Source organism: Haemaphysalis longicornis, unplaced genomic scaffold (genome assembly GCF_048455015.1).
Source record: "Haemaphysalis longicornis isolate Haplotype H1 unplaced genomic scaffold, Haemaphysalis longicornis Haplotype H1 scaffold_12, whole genome shotgun sequence".
In the NCBI taxonomy this organism is placed as follows: domain Eukaryota; kingdom Metazoa; phylum Arthropoda; class Arachnida; order Ixodida; family Ixodidae; genus Haemaphysalis; species Haemaphysalis longicornis.
In genome coordinates this window covers 66,736,294-66,763,199 of record NW_027526225.1, presented here as the reverse complement: position 1 = coordinate 66,763,199, position 26,906 = coordinate 66,736,294, and the positions used below count along the sequence as shown (strand labels likewise).

Here is a 26,906-nt window from a genome sequence, read left to right as displayed (position 1 = left end):
TTCGCACCTTTTGTTGTTGTTTGGCTTCTTGCCGCTCAAGCCACGAGCTTCAGGCTTCTTCGCAAGCCTTTTCTGTATTTCGTGGTTAAAATTTTGTTTTAACGCGTTGGTGTGTTTGCTTACGCGAAAATTACAGCACCGCTTACTTTTAATTAAAAGAACAATGTCGGTATTACTGATGCATTTATTTTAAGTGCGAATGCACTTCTTAAGCGAGCCTGAAGCGTCCGCCGCCGTCCGCATTCCGCCGCCGTCCGCATAGCAACAGCTGCGGGTGCGCGCGCTCCTCGTCTCCCTTGGCAACGGGGGGAGATGGGCGCGCGCTGCCTGGTCGCTGACATGGCACATACCCACGTGGGGGATTGGACAGGAATCTCCTCGTCTTCCTTGGCAACGGGGGGAGATGGGCGCGCGCTGCCTGGCCGCTGACATGGCACATACCCACGTGGGGGATTGGCCCGGAATCGCAATCAAGTACAACAACACAAATAGGTGTCTGTGCATGGCACATACCCACGTGGGGGATTGGCCAGGAATCGGGCATGAGAAGGGCTAATGCACCCGCTTAAAGGAGTACTGACACGAAATTTCAAAGCAGAGATCCGCTCTAGCAATCAAGTACAACGACAACACAAATAGGTGTCTGTGAATAAATGCATATTTCTTTCTTTGTAGTTGTGTGTGTGTGTGTGTGTGTGTGTGATCTCTCTTTCGCGAACATTACCGAACCGCGCAAATTCAACTCGTGCATTCGCACTTTCACATTCTTCCCCTCGGGGAAATGCGGGGAATTTTTTTGCTTCAAATATGCCTGATGTTTTCTCTTTTCTTTACAATGCTGGCAAGCATAAAGTATGCCACCAGATTTACTAGTTTGGAAAAGGTTTACTTTTATAAACGTCTCGTTCATGAATTATTTGAACTTTTGGGCGGGAGGCTGTATCGAGGGGTGGACAGAAAAAAATTTTCGTGTTCAAGTAGCCTGAGAAAAAAATTCCGGGCCATCTCCACTAACGCAAAACCTCAGGGGGGGGGGCGAAGCATGCAGTGTATAAGTATATTCTTGGCTCCTTGGTGTTTTTGCCGACGGGGTAGAGGTATACAGCTTTGCTGTAAAAGTCTCGTGTCTTTGAAGCACGAGTCGTTCTAGTGCGAAACGCAAGCGAGTTTCCAGGTGTTTTAGTACCGTGACTACATGAGACGACGATTACGACGACGTCATGAGACGCCAACAGCTCCAGCTTCTAAGGGGCGTCGCCCCTAAAACAATCGTCTTTACAAAGCCACGACCACACGACCTCACATGCGAACCATGACACGAAACCTGGCGAAATCAACTTTGCGCCCGTCTTTTCGCATATTTGCGTAGCGGACGATCGCTCGTTTCTGCGCCGATTCCTCCGCGCACTCGACTCGCATCCATCCTCTCTCGCGCTCTCCTGAATTCAGACTCTAGCGGCGGCCGCGCTGGCGACGTCGGCGCTGCCGTCGCCAGAGCCGAGCCGTATCCTGTTTTCCTTTTTCTTTTTCTTGCTCCCGCCTTGAATCTCGCCCCGCCGCCGCCGCTGCCGTCGTCGTCGTCCCAGGAGCTCCGAGTCGGTCGTGGTGGCAGTGTTTTTCTCTCTACTAAGTGCGCGAGACCAACTGCTCTCCGGATGTTCCCTGGCTGCACGCGAGACAATGCTGCCAAGAATCTGCGTGCGACCCGCAGCCTGCTGCCGTCTTGATCGCGCGGACCCAGGTAAAAAAAATTCGAGAAAACGGAGAAATCGCGGAGGCGAGAGAACGCCCGCGGTTCTCGTCGGTGTGTCCGGGATTTCGGGGGCCGAACCCGATGTGCGGACCCTCGGAAAAGAAGAAACTGCGCGCTTTGCGGGCTTTTTTCTTTGCAACGGTGGGCCGTGTGACATCGATTTGGAGGGTTTCGGGATGAAGGCTGCCTTCTCGGTCGGTTTCGTACTCCGTTTGTTTCGGCGCGCGCGGACGTAGGCTGCATCGACGGACGGACGACGGCGAAGCCGAAACGCGACCGATGTTTGGGATCCCGAAGCTCCTGCGAGTCGGTGACGTCGTTTGTACGCAGGCCGTGGTGTCGAAGTGTTGTTATGAAACCCGGCGTTTCTCAAGCATGTGATTGAGGAGAGCGGTTGCGAGTGCGATATGTGACGCTGTGAGGTGCACGTCGACCCATCTTGCATGCGCCGAAGGAGGTGCTCGCGCGCAGCTGTTCGCCGTTACGTCTAGCCGCAGCTGCTTGCCGCAGGGGGAGGTTTTCTTCGGTATTTCCTCGGCAGGTTCATGGACCTCGAGGTGGCGTCGTGCCGTCCGAGTCGTGACCGTGTGTATCTAGAGTACGGACAACAGCTTTCCTGCGAGCCCGTCGTCTAGCTCCGCGCATTTTAGAGCGGCCGCCGCAGCAGCGCGTGATGTGTCGTTCCTTTTGCTTCTTTGACGCCCTTCTGTCGAGGTCAAGAGAGAAAGCGTGGGGTTATAAAACAGCGTCGCAATATCGCGGCCTCCTGCTCTCTTTCCAAGCGGGTGCCTGCGAGCTAGCGCGCGAGCCGCCGAATACGGGCATCTAGTAATGCTTGTTTAATCGATACGACGGAGCCGGTACCCCGGTTACATTTTATTGAGCCCGCCAGTACATTAAGCGCGTGCAATTGGCGTGTTGGCCCTGGCAGCGTTTGGAAACAGCGCCCTTTAATTCTTCTTTCTATCTGGGCGCAACGCCGTTGCGGCAATTACAAGCCCATTTATTTATAGTTGGCTCCGGCGGTAGAGAGCAGCGTTTATGCATTTTGTTGGAGAGGCGCCTTTCCGACCCGGATATGCAACCTACATGGTTGGCTGCTTTGCATGCGTAAAAGAGCAAAACAAAACAGGAAAAAAACGTTCTTCAGCCCAGGCAGGTGCGTGTTACTTGTTGGGGCGACGTGTGGGACCCCGCTTTGCAGGGTGAAATTTATTGCTATAAAATTTAATAATTTTATCAAGCTTCTTATTTTTTAAAACACGTAAACAAAAGAAAATTGATGAAATAAGGTGCTTTTGCAAACAAGGTCGAACCGAACAGAAGTAAGGCCCGAAATGATCCCAATTTTCATTTAGCACAACTTTTAAATGATCAAATTTTTTTTGTAAATTTATTAAGCCAGCTGTTGCTGCCCGATATGAGTGCATACTTCATAAGGGCAGTACTTGCTCTACTGTATGCTAAATGTTTATGTAAGTGTTTGCTTTGAGAAATTATCAAGTTTCTTTTACGTATATGGAGTAAACAAAAGTGAGACAGACAGCAACTGTCTGAGTGATTTTTGTTTATTCCTTTTGTCAGTTGTTTTCAAGTTGTGTCTGTCGGAGCGCACAAAATTATGTGCCGACTTGGCCAAGTCCAGCTCTTTTAATTGCCGTTGTTTTCTTTTTTTGCAGCCGTTGTTGTCCCACTTGCACCAACCGTCACTAACTTGGCTCCGGTGCGATGCCCAAGAAGGGATCAGGATGAGTGCCAAGGGTAGTCCTGCAAACCGGCACCAAGTTCCACCCGGACAGGCACCGATCACCGTAGCTAAAGAATGCGACAATGCTAGTGCACCGAAAGCAACCGCCGCATCTTCATCACCCACAACCGCTTCGAAACCACAAGATGCCACTTCTAACCCTTCTACAACTACGGTGCAGACATCGCAGCTTGGTGTCGCACCGGTCGCTCAACTTGCGTGTGCAAAATCGGACGAATCGTCGCCAAGACCGCACTCTTCTCTCGGATTCTCAGCCAACCCGTCTGCCCTCCCCGGCTCAAAGGGATTGGCATCGTCCTCTACTCAACTGAACACCAGCCCACCGCTTGCCTCAGCCGGAACAGAATCTGCAGAACCAGTGAACGAAACCAGCGCACTTCGGCGATCGAACAGCGACAAGCCTAGCCCGCAAACCGTGGTGCCAAAGGTGTGTGTCGAAGTCAGTAGAACTCTCAGTGTCCCTACAGTCGCGTGCAAGCCTCCAAGCTCTTCACCCAAAGAGAAAGAAGTCACTTCAAAGAATGAACCTTCCAAAGTCTCGTCAATCCTCGCCGAAGGCAGGCTCGCGTCAACGCAGGAGTCGATTTCAAAGGCCGTCCCGGAGAAGTTGCCGTCGAACGGAATCTCTCCGAAGAAGCACAAAGCAACGGCCGGCGCCGCAACGACAACTCTGCCCGGCGAAACGGCTCAGTGCTCGTCTCTGCCGGCTTCAAACGCCAAGACGGTCGCACCGCACGCCACTCCGGAATGCACCGCTCAGCCAGTGACACCAAGTCAGCACAATCCGCAGTCGGTCGACGGTGGCAGCTCCGCTGTGAAGGTACGAGTGGCTGCACCGTCGTCGGACGAGAAAGACCCGCCACCGTCGACGAGACTCGACTTGTGCGTGATTAGTGCTTCGGTGAACAGTGTGGTGGGCTCCTCGGATTCGGACTCGCACGAGAGCGCCAAGGGCAGCGTCGGCTCGACTGATGCAGATTCAGCGCTACGGGTGCAGTTCACTTCAGGAACGAGGGAGAGGAGGGATAGCAGCGGAACCCTCTCCCTCAACCACGCCCAGATGATACCCAAGTCCGTGTCGTTTCACAGCGGCACCAGCTTACCTGCTGAACGAAAGATCTGCAGCGGTGAGTTTTAAACTTTTTCACACTAGTGGCGGCGTTGATGCAAAATCGGTGCCTCGCTAGTCACTGAAGCTTGCATGTTGCTGGCTATCTCATTTCGTGTGTCTGTGCGTTTTGTTTCTGTTTGGTGACCTGTCTTTGACTGGTCTTGCTGGAAATGCCCATTGACGGCCAGGTCACCAGGACAGCACTGTAGAGCGTTAGTATAAAAGCATATCCTGAACAGGTGCTTTGCCGACAGAAAGCTGAAATTGTGGGGTGCTTATTTTTTTATTTTTTTTATTTATTGATACTGTAACCCTCACTTGAGGGTCATTTATTTATTTCATTACCCTAAAGGCCCGTCAGGGCTTTACATAGGGTCCTGGGATGTGGTTATACAACCCAGTAGCAAGGTATAAAAAAGGAACAAATGTGTACATACAAATTTGTACATATAAATGTGTGCAAGTATAAGTACAAAAGCAGTAAACAAGGCAAACAACACAGTACAACCAAATTTTTCGGAAAGAACCGTCCCAAAAAAAGGAAAAAATTATGCAACATTTTCCGCGTAAACTACAGTAAAATCTTGTTAATTCAGCCCGCATTAATTAGGGAATTCAGATAATTCGACGTTCCTACTCCCTGGACCCTTAAAGACGTACATTGCCCTATGGTGGCAGACCTTCGTTATTTCGGTGCAAATTGACACACGCTCCGCTTAATTCGAACCAGCGCTTGCGAAGTTCAGCTCGCTGACTGCATTGCCATTGATGATGGCGTTGTTTTCGCTGGCCAGTTAAACGATGATGATGTCATCGACGATGCCTTCGGTGTGGTGGATGAGGCATCCAATGAAGAGGACCCGTGCGATGTGGTACGCCCAGTAAGTCATACTGCAAAAGAAGTTTCGGTTGCTCTCAATGTTCTGAACGAATTCCCCTATTGTGCTCCATGCAATACTCTTGCTCTGCATGAATTGTCGCGCATCAGAAAACTTCCTTTTTCCGCCCAGCCATCTCACAAAAGACTAACCAGCATCACCAGCTTCTCTGAAAAGTTAAAATGCGCATTAAAAATTGTAAACGGGCCGTTTTCAACAATTAAATTGGTCGTTTTCTATACATTAATGTTCGAATAATTCGTACATTTTTTTTTTTACTCCCTAGAGATCCGAATTAACAAGCTTCCACTGTAACAGAAAAGGTAGCAAACAGCTATAATCAACCATGAACACGTACTATAGGACGGGACGGATGTACATGCAACGTAAAGCTTAGCGAAAACTAATTCAAGAAGGAGGTCTGTATATTTCCGTGATAATGTGCTGCTGGAATTTGAACAAATATGAAAGGTAATAAACTGTGATTGTTAACGGTAAATATGCTCAAAACGTATGCCAAGAAGTGTAAGTCAATAAACAGAGATTGTCAGCAGTAAATATGCACAAAATGTATATCAAGAAGTGCAGATCGAATGTAAAATTTCGCGAAAACTTATAAAAAAATAAAGATATAACTCATATAAAAAATATAAAATATATAAAGATATAAAAAATAAACTCATGTTTAAACTAGGATCCTCTAGCATGTCAGCCCTGGGATCTCCTGCTGCCGTATGGTGCAGACAGCACCTGCCCTTCTGAAAACGAAACATCTTGTCTCTCAGCAATAAAAATTTAACTGGCACCCTAAAATAAAAGCTTGGTACCCTGACGGGACCACTAAATCGAGTCAAATTAACACGAGATGACCGTATTCAGTTTACTGCATTTGAACCTTGATGTTACGAATTTTTTTTATTTTGCAAATAAATTCGGATTCCTTCGCACTTCCTTAGAAGCTTAACATTTTCTTAGTTTTACCAAGTTTCTGAATCAAAACTGGATACCATTTGCAATTCCCAGTGGCTTCGTTGAAAGTCAAGGTTGAACTTTACTCTTCATAATTTGAGCTTGCTGCTCGGACGTTTGTAATGTGACGTGAGTTGGAGGTCATTGAAAATTTCCAATGTCATTCGAACTGCAAGGAGATTTCTGCCGGTCTACACGGCAGGTTGCGATGGTGACTGAAAACTTCAGCATTCGCTCGCCAAGTTTAGTTTTAATTAGCGTAGGGGAAACATTGAGCTGCAGAGTTAAATTGTCTGGAAAAACATTGCTTTTCTGAAATAAAGTTGGCTCGAACAGTTAACTGTAAATATAGGGGAGTTTATTCACTGAGTGCTAATTACTTTGGAGAATTTGTGGATAGTTAAGAACATACTTCTTGTTGTCTGATTAGAGTGACCCTTTTTGCTCTGTCTTTTTGTTGTTGTTGTTTTACCATTTTTTGGTTTTCTATCTTTCCATTCAAATTTTTGTTAAAAACTAAACTCTTTGATGTGCAAGTTTAGTCGCAAAAATTCTGTTTCGTAATCGTCGCAATAAAGTACTGTGCACGAGGGTATGAATGTTTGTGTTCCAAAGGCATTTGAGAGCCTCAAAGGCGCTGTGCTCCTTTGACTTGGATGGCATTCAACACAGTGCCTTTGAAAAATGTCATCTAGCAGCTTAGTGGTGGCATTTGAGTCAAACGACACGTAGTCCCAAAGACTTGAAACCGCCCTTGTAGCGTCCGGGCATTATTTCGAGTTCCCAGATTTTTCGAAATGGCATGAGGCTGCTTTTGTGGGCTCGAGTGCATTTAGAATGACTCTGTGTAATTGAAACTTTTGTGTCCTTCTTTGTCTTGAAAGGGTTGCCAGACTATCTAAAGGGCAAAAGGGTCATGTCAAGGGTCAAGGGTCATCTAAAGAAGCACGTGTCAGTAATTGCCTTCAAGCTATTTAATGTGTACTGCGTCAACTACGAAAAAAAAAAAAAGCTGTGAATAGTGATAGCCTCCTATCTACTTGACTCAGTGTATCTTAACAAATACCTAATAGCATATTTCTTTTAAAGAAATCACACTGAGAATTTTCATTGCTGATAAGTTCTGTTCTCTGTTTACACTTTTTGAAAATGCTTCAAAAAATGACAATTCCTTGTAACTGCTCGCAATCAGCTCACGTACTCGTAGTCATTAAAAAAAAAAACTGCTTGTATAATTGATGTCAGTACTGTGACATTACGCTTTTGTAGTGACTGTTTACCGATGCTCGCTTTGTGGTGCTTTCAACGACCTTGATTTTTACTGATACAGAAATACAGACTGGTGTATTCGTACAGATTCAATAAAATTAATAAAAAGTCACGATAGGTTTGAATTCCGAACAACAGTAATACACATACTTGCTGTTGAAACTAATTCATCTACCTAGTTTGGAAGCTGAATAATGTGTACATAGTAATGTTATATGTGATGAGAAGAGCACTTGGTATTGTGGTTGGTTCGATTAAAAACTATTTATTAATTCTTGGGTCTCAAGTCTAGTGCCTTAAAAATAGCTTGCGCAAAAGTATGAAAATAAAAAAATTACATATTTAATGAGCGCTATGAGTGATCACAAATAGCTCTAGAAAATAACATAACACAGCAACAAAAGTGAATGTATGATAGTGCAAATAGGAAAATAAAACAAGATTGGCGATAGAGAAGGGATGTTTAGTGCCCATTTTGTAGGGGCAATGTCATTATATTTTCTTCTTTTAATCGATTTCCCAGGCTCCGCCAGTTCAGTTTGATCCACTGGCCTCAAAAAATGTCATTTCCGCACATTACATAATGAGTTCCTTCGTTTGGGACTTCTTTTCCATGTCCCTTTCCTATTTCTTTGTTTGCGGAAGAATGTTTTCATTACCCTCAGAGTATTTCTCTTCTCAAAACCAATTAGTGTGTCTCCTCGGATATTCCGTCTGCCTATTCCAAAGTTACCTACTGACCTTTCTCTTACTGTCTTGCCATCTACTTTTGCGGTAAAGTTGCCCATCGCAATTATGAACCATGCTGTTTCTTTATTCACTTCCCATTTAACAACCGCATAAGAACTGTCTGTGGCTCTATCATAGCGAAATGTTGGTGCATAGGCTAATGCTATCTGTAACCTGTATCACTGGCATAGCATGTTCACAACAACTGCGAATGTTCCGTTTGCGCTGAGTGTACCCTGCTATCTCCCTGTTATCTCCTCAGTGTTCCCTGCTATCTCCCTGTGGATTAAGAATCCAACCCCACGCTCCCTCTTTTCTTGAGATCCTTAGTAGCGCAGAACATGTCCACTACTCAACTCCATATAGCCTAGCTCCTGTTCTTCTAGCTTTGCTTGATTCTATGATATCGCACTTAATGGCCGAAACTTCCTCTTATAAGACTTTGCTAACCTTGCCTTGCTAGCTAGAGTTTGCATGCTAAATGTTGCCAAGATTGCACTGTGAATTATTTTGTAAGGGCAAAGGAGATCTCTCTTATTCCACGTTGCAAATCGAATGTAATATCGAATCGAATGTAAAATTCCACGTTGAGTTGAGTGAGGAAAGTATTTTAATAAATAAACTAGTTAAATTTTTGCACAGTGCTGAAGTCTGTTTGTGTTAAGGGCAGCTGATTGTTGCTCGGGGCCTTGCAAATAAAGTTTAAGCTGCTTGAACTTGTCTGATATTCTGCACAGAGCTTCGATAAGTTGAAGAACATGGAGAAGGGCGTGATTTCCTGGATGTGGGGAGGGACAGCTAAGTTTACTATTACAACTAGCATTAGGGCCTTTAACCTTCAATACTGGCAGAACCAGATATTTTACAGTCTGCAAGAACACGGTATTGTTAGTACATATATAATGTGGACAGGAGCATGTTTGCTTTGGAAGTTTTAATCAAAACTTGATCCACATGCACCATTTCGAAAAAGGATGAAATGGCCATGGCCCTCTTAAAAAGCAGCCGTAATAATTATTTATATTTAATTTAATTTTATAAAGGCCTAATAATTTAATTTAGTTATTTAATTAGTATTTATTAGTGTAATGAGAGAAAGACAAATTTATATGGCTGAAGAGACATCGTGCAGTAGTGCTTAATAACAAAAGAGACTAGAAAGGGGACTGCCCATTGATTTTAACCTAGCGGAGCTCTACTACTACTTCGACTACTGATTGATAGAAAAGATAGTAATGGTAATCGCATGGCTAATGATGGAAATATGCAGCAACTCTGAAGAGGACAGGAATCTTTTGCAAGATAAGAAAACGTTTTTAGAATGTTCGATTCATTGTTTGTCTGTTTTTGACTATGTACACGGTTGGCCTATAGCAGAGGCAAATTTTCGTTTTAGCTGCGTTGCATTCGACGTTTCTTGCCTCTTTGGAAGTCACAGCAGTGCTACAGGACTGCGTTTCTGTAATCTCTGTACAGCAAAATTCAGAAAGTTATTGTTTTTGATAATCTCACTAGTGCTGTTTGAGGGATCATATATATAGATTTCTTTTTTGTTAATGGGGTAATGCATATATAACTTGTCATTCAAAAATTTGTGACCAGTTTGGCATGCTCAGTATGAAAGGCTTTCTTTAGACCATCTAGACGGGTCAAAGCAGCATAGAAATAACTCTAAAAATTAACATATAATCAATCAAGGCCTTCTCCCTTGAAATATCACCCACTTCGGCATTTGCTGTAATTTTCTTCTTTTCTCAAGTACTTTGAATGGGTCTGGACTGTGCACTGAAAGGTTGCACATGTTCACAATGCTTGCCTCCACTTTTGGCAGGTATCTCTCTGTCTCAGGATTTCGCAGTAAATTGTGAAAAAAATTAACTGCGAGCCTTGTTTTTGTGGCATGAAGACGTTTTACGTTTTTCTTAGTTCAGACTGTTAAACCACTTAAGCTATGATAGCATTACATCTTTATGCAAATGATTTCTAAATAAACAGTGAAGTGCATCTAACTGGATGCCTAGGCATTTAGACGCTGTTAAAGCATGGACACCGTGAACGCTTGAGCTTGAAATAGACAGGCCAAGAGACTGTAATGATATGCGTGAAAATATTTAGATTGTGTAGAAAATAATTGACGTCCTTAAATTTCAATATATAGACATTTTTTGGGCATTTGCTTAGGTTATTGTCGGAATTTTGTTACTGCGTTGCATGTTGGAGGAAAAAAATTGATCACAAACATGGCTTGGCTTTTGCAGACAGTGAAGTCCGTCTGATTGGGTGCTTAGAAATTTAAATAGTGATTTCATCGTCACTTTCTACGAGCAATTTTGTTTTCAAGGAAAGGCCAGAGGTGAAGCAATTTTACGATTAGTGCGTGGATCGAGTTTTTCTCGTTTTATCCCACTGAACGGTTCATGCACAGGGAGGCTGGGCTTCAATTTTGTATTATCAACATTCTCAACAAACCATTATTAACAAAAAGCCAGCAATCAAAAAGATGGTTGAAATATCTTCGTGATTGAGCCCCTTTTTAGACAAGTGCTTTTCTATCGGGCGCCATGACAGGCTAATGGCAAGCTTGTTCTGATGCAAAACTTCCTTTTTAAAAAAAACTGTTGAAAAAAAAAAAGACAGGCACCTTAAATATGCCTTGACACGGTAGCATCTTAACAAAATAACTTGTTCTAGATTTGCCAAGGGACCATGAAAATGAAGGGGCAAAAGTATTTATTACTGAGCAAATGAGTGACACCTTTATTAAAGTATAAACGTGTTTTACACTTTCCTTTTAGTTCAAACTCTTTATATATAAAGCATTGCGGCGGTGCGCTTTACCGGGGAAGCATTTTAAGAACAAGGACGTCTTGGCTTTCCCAAACAGCATGGCGCATTTCGCTGGTTTCTGGGAGTGGAAAGCGCTTGAAATTATTGTCAGTGTTCAAGTGACCTTTCACGGAGGATCCACTCAGAGGTGTTTGTCATGTGTGTCACACACCATGGTGTTCTGCAAGGATGTTATGTCAGTGTTACTGCCGTTTATAATCTGCCTGGGACATTACAAGGTGGTACTACAACTTTAAATGCTTTTGATTGCTATGTGTACTCTGTGACGAAACAACCTGTCTGTAATGCAATCAAGTGTTTTTCAACAGGTTTGTTTATTCAGGTAATCATGAAACTGGCACAGACTTTCATACTTGATGTGGCACACTTTTGCTGCTTAAGAAAATGTTAGTAATACAAAGTGCTACGGCCGTCGCACCTTTATTGTGTCACAATCCTTATAGTATTGCTCCCAGAAATGCATTTGTGTATGGTGGTATAGCTGATTTTAAAGGGGCACGGTGTATAACTTTCCATAAGAATACAAGGAGTCTTGTAGATGTATCTAATAAAAGCCCCTGGGGCCATTGTACATTAATATCAGTCTTCTCAGATTGGCCTTATAGAAGTCTTCTGATCAATTCATTCGGGTATAGCATTAAAACGGACTTTAAAGGGGTTTGGGGTATAGTGCAGTGGCTGATCCATTTATCCGAAAATTTCCAATTTCGAGTTTTTGAAATTTCTTTTGTCCCTTTTTCCCGCAGCACATGACTGCCTGCAGTTTATGATAACCGGGAGCAGCCTGCTCAAAATCAGAGCCAGCTCCCGCCAGTACCGCCGTTACTTCACTCTCGAAGAGGACCTGTCTGCGATCAAATGGGTGCCGTCGTCAAAAAAGTCCAACAAGGCCCGATGTAAGTGGCCGCCCTTGGGGCTCCTGCACGCAAATGCGCCAAGTGCTTGTCACTGTTGGATCCCCAGGGGGTCGAAATTAATCTGGAGCCCTCCCCTATGGCGTGCCTCACTGCTTGCATTGCATCGATGCGTTAAACCCTACAATCAGTCAATCAATCAATCAATCAATCAATCCTTGTCACTGTTGGTCTCCAGAGGTGACCGCGCTATAGCTTCAAGGGTCCATGAAGACAAAATACAAGTGTTTTATTAAGAATTCTGCTTTCTTCCTACAACAATGATAGCAATTTTATTGGGAAGTTCAAACAAGTAATGGAGGTATTAACCCTTTGTGGTCTGAAATCTTTACCCATTTTGGGGCTGTCCTGGTCCGAAACTATTTTGCCAGTTTCCGGCTCCGCGAAGGAGAACGCAAACTGGGCAGAAAAAACTGGCAGGATATTTATTTTTTTCTCGCATTCCGCATACAACTCCTTTACCGATATTTGAGTTTTCGCTTCTGTCAGATCACTGTCATCACTACCTGATGAAGGGACGTAATTATCTCCCTCACTATAGAGTCGTCATCACTTTTGCTAAAAGCGCCAGCGTAAAACACGTGCGGTGAAAATTCTCTTCCTCACTGAAGTCATCACCGCTTTTGCCAAATTCACCAGCGCAAAACGCAAGTGGTGAATAGCATGGCACTGAGAAATGCTCTGGGATTTAGAAGGCCCGTGCTGAACATTGCGATGCACCCTGGTGCAAAAAAAAAGTAAACTACTGCAAACAAAGTTCACTTATTTCTCAAGAGATGGCGCATCAAGTATACAAAAATAGCGCACCCTCAAGAGATTTCGCATCTTGTTTACAAAGAATGCGTGTGTGTTGCAGTGAAAAAACAAAACAAAATTTAAGGGGGGACACTGGTCTTAAAACAGCTTCTTTTAATTTTCAAGTAAACTTTGTGGAACTTCTCAGTCTTCCTGCTTTTCTCCCCACTGATTTCAAATATGCCATTATTTTTTCACTTGGTCAATTAGTTCACAAGACAATTCGAGATAATTAGCCCATTTCTGGTCAAACAATAGACAAAAGAGTGTTGGTCATAAAACTGTACTCTTTTATTTTCTAATACTATCAACCCTGGTGAGTGCAGTAATTGAAGCAGTTTTTTGATGCACTGCTTGGAACTAATTTTACAGCTCATTAAAACTTGGTGTTTGAAATGGGCATTCAAAATGGCTCCTTGCCACTGGTGCCACCAACGCTTAATGAGCTGTAAAATTAGTTCGAAGCGATGCATAAAAAAAACGCTTCAATTATTGCACTCATCAGGGTTGATAGTATTAGAAAATAAAAGAGTACAGTTTTATGACCAACACTGTTTTGTCTATTGTGTGACCAGAAATGGCTAATTATCTCTAATTGTCTTGGGAACTAATTGAGCAACTGAAAAAATAATGACATATTTGAAATCAGTGGGGGGAAAAGCAGCAAGACTGACAAGTTCCACAAAGTTTACTTGAAAATTAAAGGAAGCTGTTTTAAGACTAGTGTCCCCTGTTGACCCCAAGCAGCCTTGTCGGGCAGGGCTTGAGAACGGACCACAAAGGGTTAAATAAAACATGGGAGGCAGTGGCAACTCCCTGTGCACTTTCCAGTGACTTCTCTAGGACGTCGCAGAATCTTGTATGTGCGATGGCAACCGTTGACGTAAGCCACTCCATGTAACGGGACTGGGCAGTTGCAGTGGGGCCTGTAGTTCCGTTTGATCGGATCACTTGGATGCTAACGTGCATCTAATTGGGCACACTGGTCTTAAACCAAAAACCTTTAGTAATGATAAAAATTGGAGGACTTATGTAACTTTTCATTCTGCTTGTAAATATAAAATTTGTTTTTGTGTAAAACGACTCCATTCAAATTTGTTTGGAATTTTATATTTGATTCTTTGACAGCTTTTTCAAAAGAACTGCTGGAGTGATGCAGCTGAACAAGAGACGAGTGAACTGTGCACATATCAAGGAGTGCAATAAGACTAACAGTATCATTCTATCTAGTCTGTAAAAGTTACGACCACCCGCCGCGGTGGCTCAGTGGCTAAGGCGTTGCGCTGCTGAGACCGAGGATGTGGGTTTGATTCCCACCCGCGGCGGCCGCTTTCCTGATGGAGGCGAAAAGCAAAAACGCCCGTGTGTACGAGATTTCGGCGCGTGTTAAAGATCCCCAGGTGGTCAAAATTATTTCGGAGCCCTCCACTACGGCGCGCCTCATTGCCTTGCGTCGGCGCGTTAAGCCCTACAATCAGAAGTTATGACCATTTGAAGTGTGGGCTTGGAAGGTGGGAACCAGAAAAAACGGTCTTGCCTTCCAAGCCCAAACTTTAAACGGTCGTAACTTCTGCTACAGACCAGATGAAATGATGATCTTAGTCTTATTGCTATCCTTGATTTGTGCACAGTTCACTGCTCCCTTGTTGAGCTGCATCACTCCAGCAGTTTTTTTTTAACAAAAGCTGTCAAGAAATCAAATACAGGCGAGCCCGCTTATAACGAACACAACGGGAAACCGAAATCACTTCGTTATATCCGCTTTTCGCTATATATCTGGACAGAAAATCTATGTATACCAATGGTAACGGGAAATGAAGATTTGTTCGTTATAACCGCTATATCGTTAAAACCGGGTTCGCTATAAGTGGGCTACACTGTATAAAAAGCCGAATAAACTTGAATGAAGTCATTTTACACCCACACACAAAAAATTTATATCTACAATCAGAATGAAAAACTACATACATCCTCCAATCTTTATCATCATAACTGTAAAAATAAAGTTTTTGATCAAAGACCCTGTGCCCTCTTAACACATTGACAACTGTGTTTTTAATGTGCACCCACAATGCATCACTCCCGGCCATATTATGCCACTGTGGTGGGAAGTTGAAATGTTTTTTAGTATTTCTTGCTTTTTTTATAGCTTAGAGAAACGTCTTCTGTGGCTGTAGTGAACCGACTAAGCTACCAAAGGCTAGTTTTTTCAGGCTGAAAAATGTTGCATTTTGTCTTCATGGCTACCTTACAGTACGTTCAATGCTGAAAGGTTTCTGCTCTTGCATTGTGCGAGGCCCTTGAGACGAAATACAAGTTTGGTTTGTTCGAAAGACAGCATTGACCGACTAACAGTGCTACCAATTTTCACCCAAACTTCCATCCATTTAGCCAGGTATTGAAGAGAATAGTTGAAGCGGTGGCAAATCCCCAGCCACTTTCTGTTCGGGTCTTTATGACGTCATGGGGGCTTGTTCGTGCTATTTATGGTTACTGACGTGTATAACCGTGAATGTAGGGTTGTAGTGGTGGTGCCTCCAGTTCCGTTTGATTGTACTGCTTCAGTGCTAACGTTCAGTTAACACACACTGAGAGCTGTATCCTTAATATTACGTACCCCATTGCATCACTGCTGACGTTACCGTATTTTCGAGCGTATAACCCGCACCAAAAATGCGAAAATTTCAGTGGCAAAGTAGGGATGTGCATAATACGCGGGGTTCTACCTTTAGTGCAGCTTCACTGCAATGCGTGTTGTGCTGTGAAGCTCCTACACAGTAACACCAACTAAGCCTTCCATGGCAGCGATATCGCGCAAAACATACAAAGACAAGAAAGAAAAACAAGAACGAGTGCACTCTAACAACTGAATTTTATTAATGAATTGTGACTTTTGTCTTGAAGTCAGTGTATTCTACATGCTAAATATACGCTTTTTCTGTCTGCATACTATGTGATGTGTTGCTTGAGCAGTAGCTTTGGTGTGGTTTTTTCTGTATCAAATGTGCGGGCAATACGCGAGGATTTTCTTTTTCTTTCCGGTGGGCTGAAAGTGGGTGTGCGTTTTGTATGTAGGGGCGGGTTATACGCATGAAAATACGATATGTAGTGCAAAACTTGAAAGTGTTTAAACATTTCCTATCTTTTCCCACTTAAAAAGACGGCTTTTGCGGCCGTAATCAGGTTGAGGGAGTTTCAAAAAGCTAGTGCTCTTAAATTAAGCGAAGGTGTATTTTGTCTTCATGGCCCCTTTAATGCGCGTCCAGCTTTTTCTATTTTGGATGTTTGTCTTTGTGGGTTTCTGTCGCTCCCCTGATTTTTGGCGGTCAATGGAAAATTGATTTTTGTTTCCGCAAGATTGTGGCCAGTCATTTTGTTCCCTTTTATTGCTGCACAAAAGAGCTCAAGCCTAGTTTGGGAATAGGTCTAGTTTAGGAATACTAAATGCTGATGTATGTTCGAGTTATCATCAACGTTTATTGCTTGCCCTGTGCTGCTGCTCTTCTGTATAACTGCAGACTGTGTTTGCAGAAACTTGCATTGTCTGCTGTGTGTGATTTTGCTCTGATGTTCTAAATTGAATTGTGAACCAACCTGGTGCAGCTATTCCCGAGCAGAATTTGCGGTTCTGTTATAGTAAAAGCATACAAAAAAGCTGTTACAAAAAGGGTTACGCAGAAATCTGTATTAAATAAAAACAGCTTTACAATCATACAGTTGCAGATCTTTTTCAGAGTTTGTTAAAGGTGTTTAATAACAAGTGCAGAGCTTGTTATTAAATAGCAAAGGTTCATTTTTTTTTTTAGAGAGACCCGCCAGTTTGTTTTAATCATACCCTGTTGAAATGAGATGTTATTAACGTAGCAAACTGGTTGTTGGTACAAAATTTAGGCAAAAGAGCTCAAAAAAGACAAAGGCAGAGAGAAAGATACATGACAAGGACTGCGCTGAACTATCAACTGGTTTTATTTTGAAAGAGAGACAATATATAGAGCCGTCCAAGCTAAGGTTTATTTGCGCATGCATAGAAAATTTCTTTCTTTCTCAGGCAAGGTGATAGAGACCATGCTGATGCATGCCTCGCCAAGCGTTAAAATCCGTTCTGATTCTACAATTTCACGTGAGAGCCGTGATTCGCACTTTCCAATGATGGAAGTGTGTTGCAATTCTGCCTAACAGTCCTTGCAATTCAAACAATGGCTTGCCAGAAAGCCTTCCGCATCTTCCCTTAACATGTAGAAAAGTGTACGTTGGCCAAACTGGGAGATGCGTCAATGATAGGCTGAGGGAGCACGCAAACAATGTAAAGAATGCGCGGGAGGGGAAAGATGCGGAGGGCTTTCTGGCAAGCCATTGTTTGAATCGCAAGGACTGTTTGCCAGAATTACAACACACTTCTGTCATTCGAAAGTGCAAATCATTGCTCTCACGAGAAATTGTAGAATCAGAACGGACTTTAACGCTTAGCGAGGCATGCGTCAGCATGTCCTCTATCACCTTGTTTGAGAAAGAAACAAATTTTCTACGCATGCGCAGATAAACCTTGGTTGGACGGCTCTATATATTGTCTCTCTTTCGAAATAAAACCAGTTGATAGCTCAGCACAATGCTTATCGTGTACCTCTCTCTGGCTTTGCCTTTTTTGCGCTCTTTTGCCTAGGTTATCATCTACAACAAATAATGATGCGTGTGTTTGTATGTTCTCAAGTGCGGATGACTTCAATGCTTACTCGCGTGGTAAATCTTACAATTAATTTTCTCTGCAGTGTCGATACGCTCGATACGGGAAATCCGCATTGGAAAGAGCACGGACGTACTCAGGGACAAGGAGGTTGCGGGATGCTACTCGGAAGACTGCGTTTTCTCGGTTGTCTATGGCGAGGACTTCGAGTCGCTAGACCTCGTCGCTTCGACTCCAGACGAGGCCAACTTTTGGGTCACCGGACTGAACATGCTCATCGCCGCCAACCGATGTGAGTGTCCTGAATTCACACTTTCCACACTTGGGAACCTCTATCGGGTATCGCTGTTGTTTTTTCATCAAAATTTCAGTGTAGTGAAACTTTACTGGGGTGCATATCTGAAGGAGGATGTTAAGGACGTTGGCACACTATCAGAAACTAATATCTACATTGAAAAACACCTTATGCCCGAAATCAGGTATAACTTACTTGAAGATACGAAACCAAATACTGTGCTACAAAACCAAATATGTTCTTCTACTTGGAAAAATGGAATGACTGCTTCTCAGTCGAAACAAGTTGTTCAAATACCCCAGGGGAGATTTAGATGTTACTTGGTGGGTTATCTGCCTTGAATAGGTGTAAATATTACGAGCAATTTATTTTCTCAGCGTTTGTGAGTCATTTTCCTATGATCTTACGAGGCATTAATGAAGTGCACCGTAAACTTCTAAATGGGTATCTAAGTTCCTTTTTTTTTTTTGCACTTGCTGAAACCTTGTATGAATAAGTAGTTGACACTTATACGTGGTTACCGACTGAGGCAAGGATATGAAGGGGTTACGTTAAAGGAATTGATTAAACTCTTTGAACTGGTGGCAGTAACAAAGCACGAAGTGTTTGGGAGTGCAGCTTCGTTTTAGCATCGGGGAAGTAATTTTGTTTTGAAGTTTTTTCACGTCTTGCCGAGGTAAAACAATTTAACATTTCCTGGCTAGTTTTGACTGTCACTGTTACTGTTTTACATCTGGCTGAAATTTCGCTTTTTTTTTAAAATTAATTGTCTGCGCGAAAGACACCTGAAAAAAGAAGTATACTGCGTATCTAGTGAAAATAACGAGAACAGTACTCTCATGTTTGTTCATTTTTACATCTTGGATAGGCGTCTTTTTTTTTTTGTTTGTTTTTGCTAGTTTCGCTGTTGCAAAAAACCGAGTGGTCATTGTTCACTACGTTTCTAGCGAGCAGACCCTAGGGAACGCTTCCAAATGCAAAGAGGTTTCGTACGGGGAGCAAATCCGTTCTGTCCCGTTCAAATCCGTTTAGGGCCGCCGGCTTCGGGCGCGGCAGCCCCATTCATCTTTAGCTTTCCGTTCCGCTCGGAGGATGCATTGCGCAACCCTCCTCCTTTGTGTGACCTTCCCGTCAGCGGCCGCCGTTAAAGTGACAGCCGCAGTGGCATGAAGAATGAGCTCCCACCGTCGCGCTGGCTACTATATCTCCGGCCTGATCTTGTCTTTTGCCCGTGTTTCTTTCGTTAGGCCGTATTCCCTTTTTCTTTTCTGTTTGTCTTAAGACATGACGACTTGTTTTTCTCAGCGGGTTCGTCCCCCTCCCCCCCTTGTGTAGCCTAGCGGCAAGACGTCTATTTGTTTTAGTATTCTTTCACACAATGCGTAGCCTGCGTTACCAGTGGAGCATTGTTCTGAGGGCTTCCTTGCAAAATGGCTGTAAATGCCCGCTGTGCGGAACACGAGGTTTTTAACTCGGAGGGTAGTTTTCTGTGCAGAGCAAACCCGCGTTATTCTTTTGCGCCGGCCCTTTTCCTGTCTTTTACCCTCGACACTGTGTTTTGCAGTGTTTTACACTTCTAATGGAGTTGTTTGTACCCAATACCAGTGTATGATGTATTTGCACAGTTCTAACGCACCCTCAGTTGTAACGCGTGCGTAAATTCGAAGAAAAAAAAATAACACTGACCATAAAGTTTACTCTGACCATACCGCGCAGATGAAAAAGACATGACACCGCGTACCTGGAAGAAAGAGATTTTGTTTGGCGTATGCAGCTGTGGAAGCCAAAAATGATTGTGCTTCGTAAGATTGCTTATCCAGCTGCTGCTGGAAATAAAGTTATAGCAGGGAACATTGAAGGTGCTTGGAATTTCAAGTGCCTTGATCTTCATGATTCTAGGCGTGACAGGCTAATTGCAGCAGCACAAAAGAAACGTGCAACAGCTGACCAAGGTACGCGGCATGCCATTGAGGAATTGGGGCGCTGAAATTCACTCACGTGGTGTTGACGGATTGTTTTTATTGGATTGAGTTGGATTTTGGGGGGACTTCGTGTCCGTTCCGCATGGCAATGCTGCTGGCAGCTTTAAAGCCTATTTCGATTTTTAGCCCGATTGTAATGCACACAGGCTACGTTTTAAGGTACCTTTTAGAAAAAAAAGAATGTGCGTTAGAATGGTGAAAATACGGTAAGTATTTTCATTCAGGCTACCTTTAAGGCTACCTTTAGAAAAAAGGGTGTGCATTAGAATCGTGAAAATACGGTAAGTACTTTCATTAAGGCTACCTTTAAGGCTACCTTTTATAAAAAAAGGGTGTGCGCTGTAATCGTGAAAATACGGTAAGTGCTCTAATTCACCGTTTCCGAACATCTTGGCCGTTTCATCAAAAGCAGCATTTCGGTGCAGCGGAGTACTCGTTTGGTAGGAAGGGATTCTGCAATGCTCTGCGGCCCGAGCTCGTGAATGGAGTATTGCTAGAGCTAATTGCTTCTGCCTCTCTTCTTCTTTATTTCAGCACCAGACAACATGGACGAACGGCAACGCATGCGAGAAAAGTATCCTTGTTATATCTGGCTGACGTCCCGCGTTTTATAACGCCACACGCCCTTTGGCACACCTCCTTATATTGCAGTCTGGCCCACCTAGCAAATTGCCGGGCAATTTGTTGGTTCCCTCCCTTGTTATCAACCACAGATAACTGCACCTTCTTGAGCGAAGTCCTGTCTTCCTTTTCTCTCTCTCCCTTTTTTTTGTCAAACCTGATAACAGCTGATTAGCACAGTTCCCCGCCACAAAGGACTGAACTCTGTGATATCGTTGTCTATGGCCCTTGAGGCTTATCTTTGCCCCCCCTATGTAAAGTATGTGCGAAATTCTTTAAGGCCGGACCTTGGGCGGCTCCTCCTCAGTGCTATCTTTTACTACCTCCATTCTCTGGGCTGGGTTGAGGAGATGTGGGGTTAGTTTTGGGGATGGCGTGGTACTAGAGCATTATGGTGAAGCAGTTTGGCTGATGGGTTGTGGACTGCAGGAATGCATTTAAGGGGAGACACTGACCTCTACGAAAGTTGTGTGTGGGCTATTTTTCAACCTATGACAACTTATTCTTGTCATTCTTGTTATTTTTCTTGTCGTACGACTCTGCGGCAAGAATAATTTTAGTTTTGGGATTTTGAAAACGACAAACAAATGAAATGGGAAGTGTTATTTTGGTTTTCGCTTTAAATTTACACATTTGGTTCGGACATGCAGACTACAAACACACAATCGGTTCTTTCCCGTTATATGTGATACGCTTAGCCAAGTCATCGTCCAAAACTCAGTAACTTGCGTTCTAAATATGGGCTTTAACTGTAAGTCAGAATGCCTTAGGGGGGCCAGTGGGTACGACTGTGCGACAAGGATAATTTTAGTTTTAGAATTTTGAAAACAACAAACAAATGAAATGGAAAGTGTTATTTTGGCCAAACCCAGTTATGCAATTCTTGCTGGATACTTGAAAAAACACATGCAGTATTTCGGAGGTTTTATGACACGAGGCAATTGATAAGCTTTAATGTAGCAAAATTTGTGCAAAGCGCGTAATGATGTGGTGTCAACACCACAGTAATAAAATTGGCTTTTGGGAAAACAAGGAAACTGTGTTAGGAAACATAAGCCAAAATGTTCATCTAGAGAAATTTAAAGTGCAATAAATATTGTACTTAAAACTGAAGTATACTGCAAGTACCTTGTTTGGAACTTGCACGTTTCTGAACAAAAGTTCTGCAGAAAATGAGCTTTTGGCCACTTCTAGATTGTGAAATTAGCATGATTCGTGTTTTGAAAATACGGGTTTAACCTGCTCTCCCATGAACCTCATCAGGTTGTGCGTAGTATTAAAAATAGGATGCACGATCTTAGCCTTAGCTTGTTAGCAGGGGCTATATGATTAGAGCTATAACACCTGCGGAAGCAAACCAAGCCGTCTTCTTCATTTGCATGTTCTATTTCCTTGCTGGTTTTATTGTTATCTCAGGCTGTTGAGATATGGGAACGTTGGAAGTAAGCGTTTGTGCCATCAAAGCATCAATGCAAATTTCGATTTTACTATGCCAGATCCTACTTATATGAGGCTCTAAAAGGTCATATAATAAGGGCGATGATAATAACAACTTCCTTCTGAAGAAATGAATTCAAGGAATGCTTAATTGTGCATGTGGACTGTATCTCAATGCCACTGCCCTAACTTCAAGAAAAAGAAATCAAGTTGAGACAGGGATAATGCGAGTTCACACGAGTTTTGCCGCAGTTTCGGGGGGAACAGACCGCGGGGAATTTTAATGACCTCTTGCTACGTTTTAGGCACTGACCTTCAAAGCGACTTATGCAAAATTACGTGTTAGTATGCACATCTCAATTTGGTTGAGGTGAGACTTAGGCCTAAGGGCTGTTGACTTCACTGAAGCACTCGTGCGGGGTCAAAAAAAAAAAAAAAAAGACGAATGAAGAGGGTGGACAAAATGTTGGATGAAAAGAATATGAAATTAGAACGGTTTATTTCATTTTTATGCTAATGAAGTAGAAGCTCTGGGAGTTCAAAACTCCGCAGGACTGCTCATGAAATGCGACACAGACAACATGAGGAGGGGAATGGGACAGCCGATTTTAGACTATCATTTGGGAAGAAAAAATTCAGTTAGGCATCCATAATGGTGACCTGAAGCTTCAATTATTGATCCTTGGAAGCTTCATTTCGCATTTTTGGAAAAATGAAGCATTTTTTGGTGAGGGCGAATAAGAGGAGCGATTATTTTAATGCCGATCGAAGCAACAAACCAGCAGTTTGTGACAGTATTCATCAACAATAACCTATAGCGATGCATGACAATCCTTATAATCAATCAATCAATGTTCATTAAAGTGCCCAGGTACAGCTGGGTAGCCCAGGTAGCCTTTCTTGTGGTGCACTTACAAACGAAAGATGCTGATGCACAAATACGTCCACACGTGAGAAAAACAAAATACAAGCAACTAATAATAATAATAATAACAGGAATAGTTTATGCAGCTATCATATTTATAAATGATGACAGGGGCCCAGAGTAAACTAAAGCCGTCGTACGACAGCTTGACAGAGTCGCGAACCCCCATGAATAAGTTTAGTTCAGACAACAAAACTGACAGCATTGCTGTAGTAAAAAAAAATAAAATAATGACAATGAAACACATCCTAACGAATGAAAGTCAAACAGTAAGCTGCACAAGGGTGGTATACTTCGAGCAAAAGCTCTGCGACATTTTTTCCCCCTCACAATATCGTGGGCAAGCCTCAAAGCGCCCTTGATGTGCTCCTTGACGACGCTGTTCATCAAGGTGGCTGCAGGAGATGTTCGAGAAGGCTGACACTGAGAGGAAGGGCCTCTTGGACGAAGTGGAAACCATAGCCCTGGTTCAGAAACTCAACAGCCAGCTGAGTGTTGTTCGACTCAAGCAGAAAATGATGGTACGCCCAATGTGCCAGTGTCGTACAAATGCCTTTCCGTGCCAGCAGGACATGAAATTTTCAGCTGGGCCAGTTGTTAGCCAAGGCTTGCAGCTGAGCCAGTTTGTGTAGGGGCCAGTTGACAGCCAAAGTTGCAAACTGTACTAGCCTGTGAGGGCCTGTTGGTATCAAAGTTACAGCTGGGCGAGTTGTTAGATAAGCTTGCAGCTGGGCCAGTTTGTGTCAGGGCCAGTTGTTATCAAGCTTCAACTGGACACTAGCCTGTGGAAGCCTGTATGTAGTAAAAGATTGCAGCTGGGCCAGTTGTTAGCCAAGGTTTGCAGCTGGGCCAGATTGTGTGAGGGCCAGTTGCTAGCCAAAGTTGCAACTGGACTAGCCTGTGAGGGCCTTTTGGTAGTCGAATATTGCAGCTGGGTCATTTGCAAGCCAAAGCTGCTAGTGAACTAGCCTGTGAGGGCCTGTTGGTAGTCAAAGATTGTTGCTGGGCCTGTTTGTGTAAGGGACATTTTGTCAAGGCGTGCACTTGGGCTAGTTACAGCTTTGACTGGGCCAATTTGCTGCTGAGCCAGTTGTCCGCCAGTGTTTGTGCTGTGTCCATTTTCTTTCTTCGCTTGTTGTGTGGCCCCATTATTCTCATCCCTTGTTCAAACAGTACATATGCAGCTTATTGACACAAAGTTTTGCGTGAACAAGCTGCATATGAACTGGCTCACGCATTTTTATGTGCGAGAAAGACATGTGAAATATTTTTTCAGGTGCAGCTTCGTCGCAAAAGTGTGGGCGCAAAAGTGTGAACAGTGACGTTCTAAAAGGCACAGAATGTTCGTCTGACGTTCAGTTGAGCAATTTAAATTATTCGATTAAAAAAACATCAATTTAGGCACTTATGTGTTTATGCACATGCTCAAGCTATGAGGCACAACGTTGTGGAGGGCAACGGATAAGACATTTATACCCTGCACAGTCAAAATTCCTCAGGCAATTCTTTGCAAAGCCTTTGCCATGGGTACTCTGGGTAAATGCCAGGTCAGGTGTAATGTCGAGTTCTGTCTACCTAGTTAGGTAGGTGCCAGGATTCCAAGGCTGGGAAATGTACGGTCTTGATCTCCTTAAGTTTGTGGATGTTACAAAGGGGACAAAACGGGGAAATGTGGGAACCCGGACATGGACATGATTCGAAATGACGATTCCGGTCGAGAACAATATTGTCATTCGCTTAAGGTTTAAGTCTAGGAAGTTGGTCTTCCAAGTTCATGAAAGGTATGGGCAAATCGGATGATACAGTCAAGCTGGAAGCGGAGCTCATTTGGTGCCTCTTGTCGCACTACATAGCTAAAAACTGGTACCAGTGTCCCACAGTATAGTGAATTGACATTTTTGCTAAAGAAGTTCAGTTGAACGTAAGCATAAAGATGGAAAAAAAGCCAATTGGTACAATTAAGACTTGAAGCCACATGTGGAAAACGGAGTTTCTAACCCAGCTTAGCATTTGGCTATCAACGGGCCCTCATCCACCTGAATTGTGATTAGGCTGAAGCCATGTGAAAGGAGTACTGAAGCCCTGCGAGGGGATTTAAAGCCGGGTCAGTTGGATGCCATTACTAGTAATCATCAAACGAAAAGTGGCGTAGCAATACAAATAAGAGAGGAATAATAATAAAAAAAAACGTGCAGTGGTTTCATGCTTTGTTCTTCTTTGTGATTCCCATATTGTGTATGTTTGCTCGGAAAGGCTGCCACTATTTTGTGTCCTTACAAGTCATCGAGCTGCATTTTTTGTTGTTACGAAGATGGTGCTTTTTTTTTTTTTTTTTTTGCGCAGGAATTTGACGTGGGGAAGGGTGAACAGGACAGGGGACGGATAGATCGGTCTCAGTTCGTCAGCCTGTTCAAAGAGCTGGCCACTCGCCCCGAAGTGTATTTCCTCATGGTCAGGTCAGTGACCCCTGGCGCGTATCCTCTTGGTTATCGTTGCCAATAAACGTGCAACTCCTTGTCAAAACGTCTTGTTTGGCGTTCCAATGCAGATACTCGGGAAAGGATTACCTCACCGTGGAAGATCTTCAGTTCTTTCTGGAGGGTGAACAGGAGGTGAGCGTTTGACGCTGCATGCTTGAATGTTTACCGTGACAACGTTTGGTTCGTTGAAAAGACTGCTTTGTCCGAATAATAATACCAATTTTAAAGGGACCCTGCAGCACTTATCAGCGACTACTTGAAATGTATTTTGGGGTAAAGTCTATTGTCGCAGCAATCTCCTCATGCAAAAATTATGAAAATCCATTCACTATCACTGAAACTACGCACGATGAGAAATCGCGCATAATTGTTCCCTCTCAACTCGACCGAGGACAACCTGACGAAAGCTGTGCGCTCTCTCCCTGAGAAGGGGGTGGCTCGCGGCGGTCTCTTCGGCAGCCTTTGATATATCACAGGCCGGGGAGTTTTCTCCTTTTCTCCACAATGCGGAGGGGCGTATTTCCGGTAGGGTGTCGCAAAAAAGCAGGCATGGCTGCCTGCTCACAAGCATGTGCTCAGGCTGTTAGGGCGTTTTCGAAGCAATAAACGTTTGTTGTCGGTTGAAAGGGGAGCATTGAGTTTGTCACTCAAACTCCGCGCGCACTCAAAATACAAAAGAAACGCCAAAACTGTGCGTACAGGTTCAGGCATAGAAGAGGTTGGTACACAGCTCCGATGACGGCGAATCGTCACAGGAAATGAGAGAAATAAGCCGCGAAGTTGACTAGCGGCATCCAATAGGACAGCCATGGCTGCAATGACGTCGTTTTGGCCATGCAAGGGGTGCATAATGAGGAAAACTCAAGAGAGCACGCTTGGTTTTTCCACGTCTTCCATAGCGATTTGCGCTCTTACCGCTCAACAATCACGTGTAATATTTGGCTCAGGTATTCCTGGCAGTGTAATCTAAACGTCGTGCAGGTCTACTTGCACTGCTCAAAGAGTGTTGCAGGGTTCCTTTAAGGCAGGCTTGAAACAGATAACGCAGATGTTAAAGAAAAAAAAAGGAAGCGGCGGCCACTCCCCATCCACTTTCTGGCGATTTGTCATTGACGTTGCAGAGTCCTGTTTGTGCAATTGGCGACCGCCGATTGAAGTTGTTTCCAAGAAACATGACTGTGTAGTTGTAGTGGTCCCTCTTGTATCATTTGGTTGTATCACTTTAATGCCAGCCTGCAGACAGCACACTGGTAACTCTGTTTTTAGTATTTCCTTTGTTTAGTCTCTTCTGACATTGTAGAGCACATCGTTTGAAAGTTAAGCTTTTAAACTTCAAGAATTAGTTTCGGGGCTGGGCTACAGTTGAGTGGGTTACTGAAACCTAGTTATTTTGCACTAAACAAAGCTAAATTTTTTATTGCCCTTTAAGAACAAAAAATACAGCTGCATATA

The 26,906-nt window shown here is 43.6% G+C and overlaps 1 protein-coding gene across 3 annotated transcripts in view; it reads left to right on the top strand.

The window, feature by feature from the left end:
* The window catches only part of LOC144162787 (inactive phospholipase C-like protein 1), a 223,663-nt gene that overhangs the window by 148,676 nt on the left and 48,081 nt on the right, over nt 1-26,906 (top strand). The window contains exons 1-8 of one of the 3 annotated variants that reach the window (XM_077693451.1): nt 1,518-1,741; nt 3,433-4,648; nt 12,071-12,220; nt 17,800-18,006; nt 20,526-20,565; nt 23,366-23,495; nt 25,318-25,430; nt 25,523-25,586. In XM_077693451.1, coding sequence (XP_077549577.1) covers nt 3,502-4,648; nt 12,071-12,220; nt 17,800-18,006; nt 20,526-20,565; nt 23,366-23,495; nt 25,318-25,430; nt 25,523-25,586 — 1,851 coding nt within the window. In that variant the 5' untranslated portion in view covers nt 1,518-1,741; nt 3,433-3,501. Of the gene's footprint in view, nt 1-1,517; nt 1,742-1,990; nt 2,913-3,432; nt 4,649-12,070; nt 12,221-17,799; nt 18,007-20,525; nt 20,566-23,365; nt 23,496-25,317; nt 25,431-25,522; nt 25,587-26,906 lie in introns of those variants that run through there. The other 2 variants (XM_077693452.1, XM_077693450.1) reach the window with 2 other exon arrangements.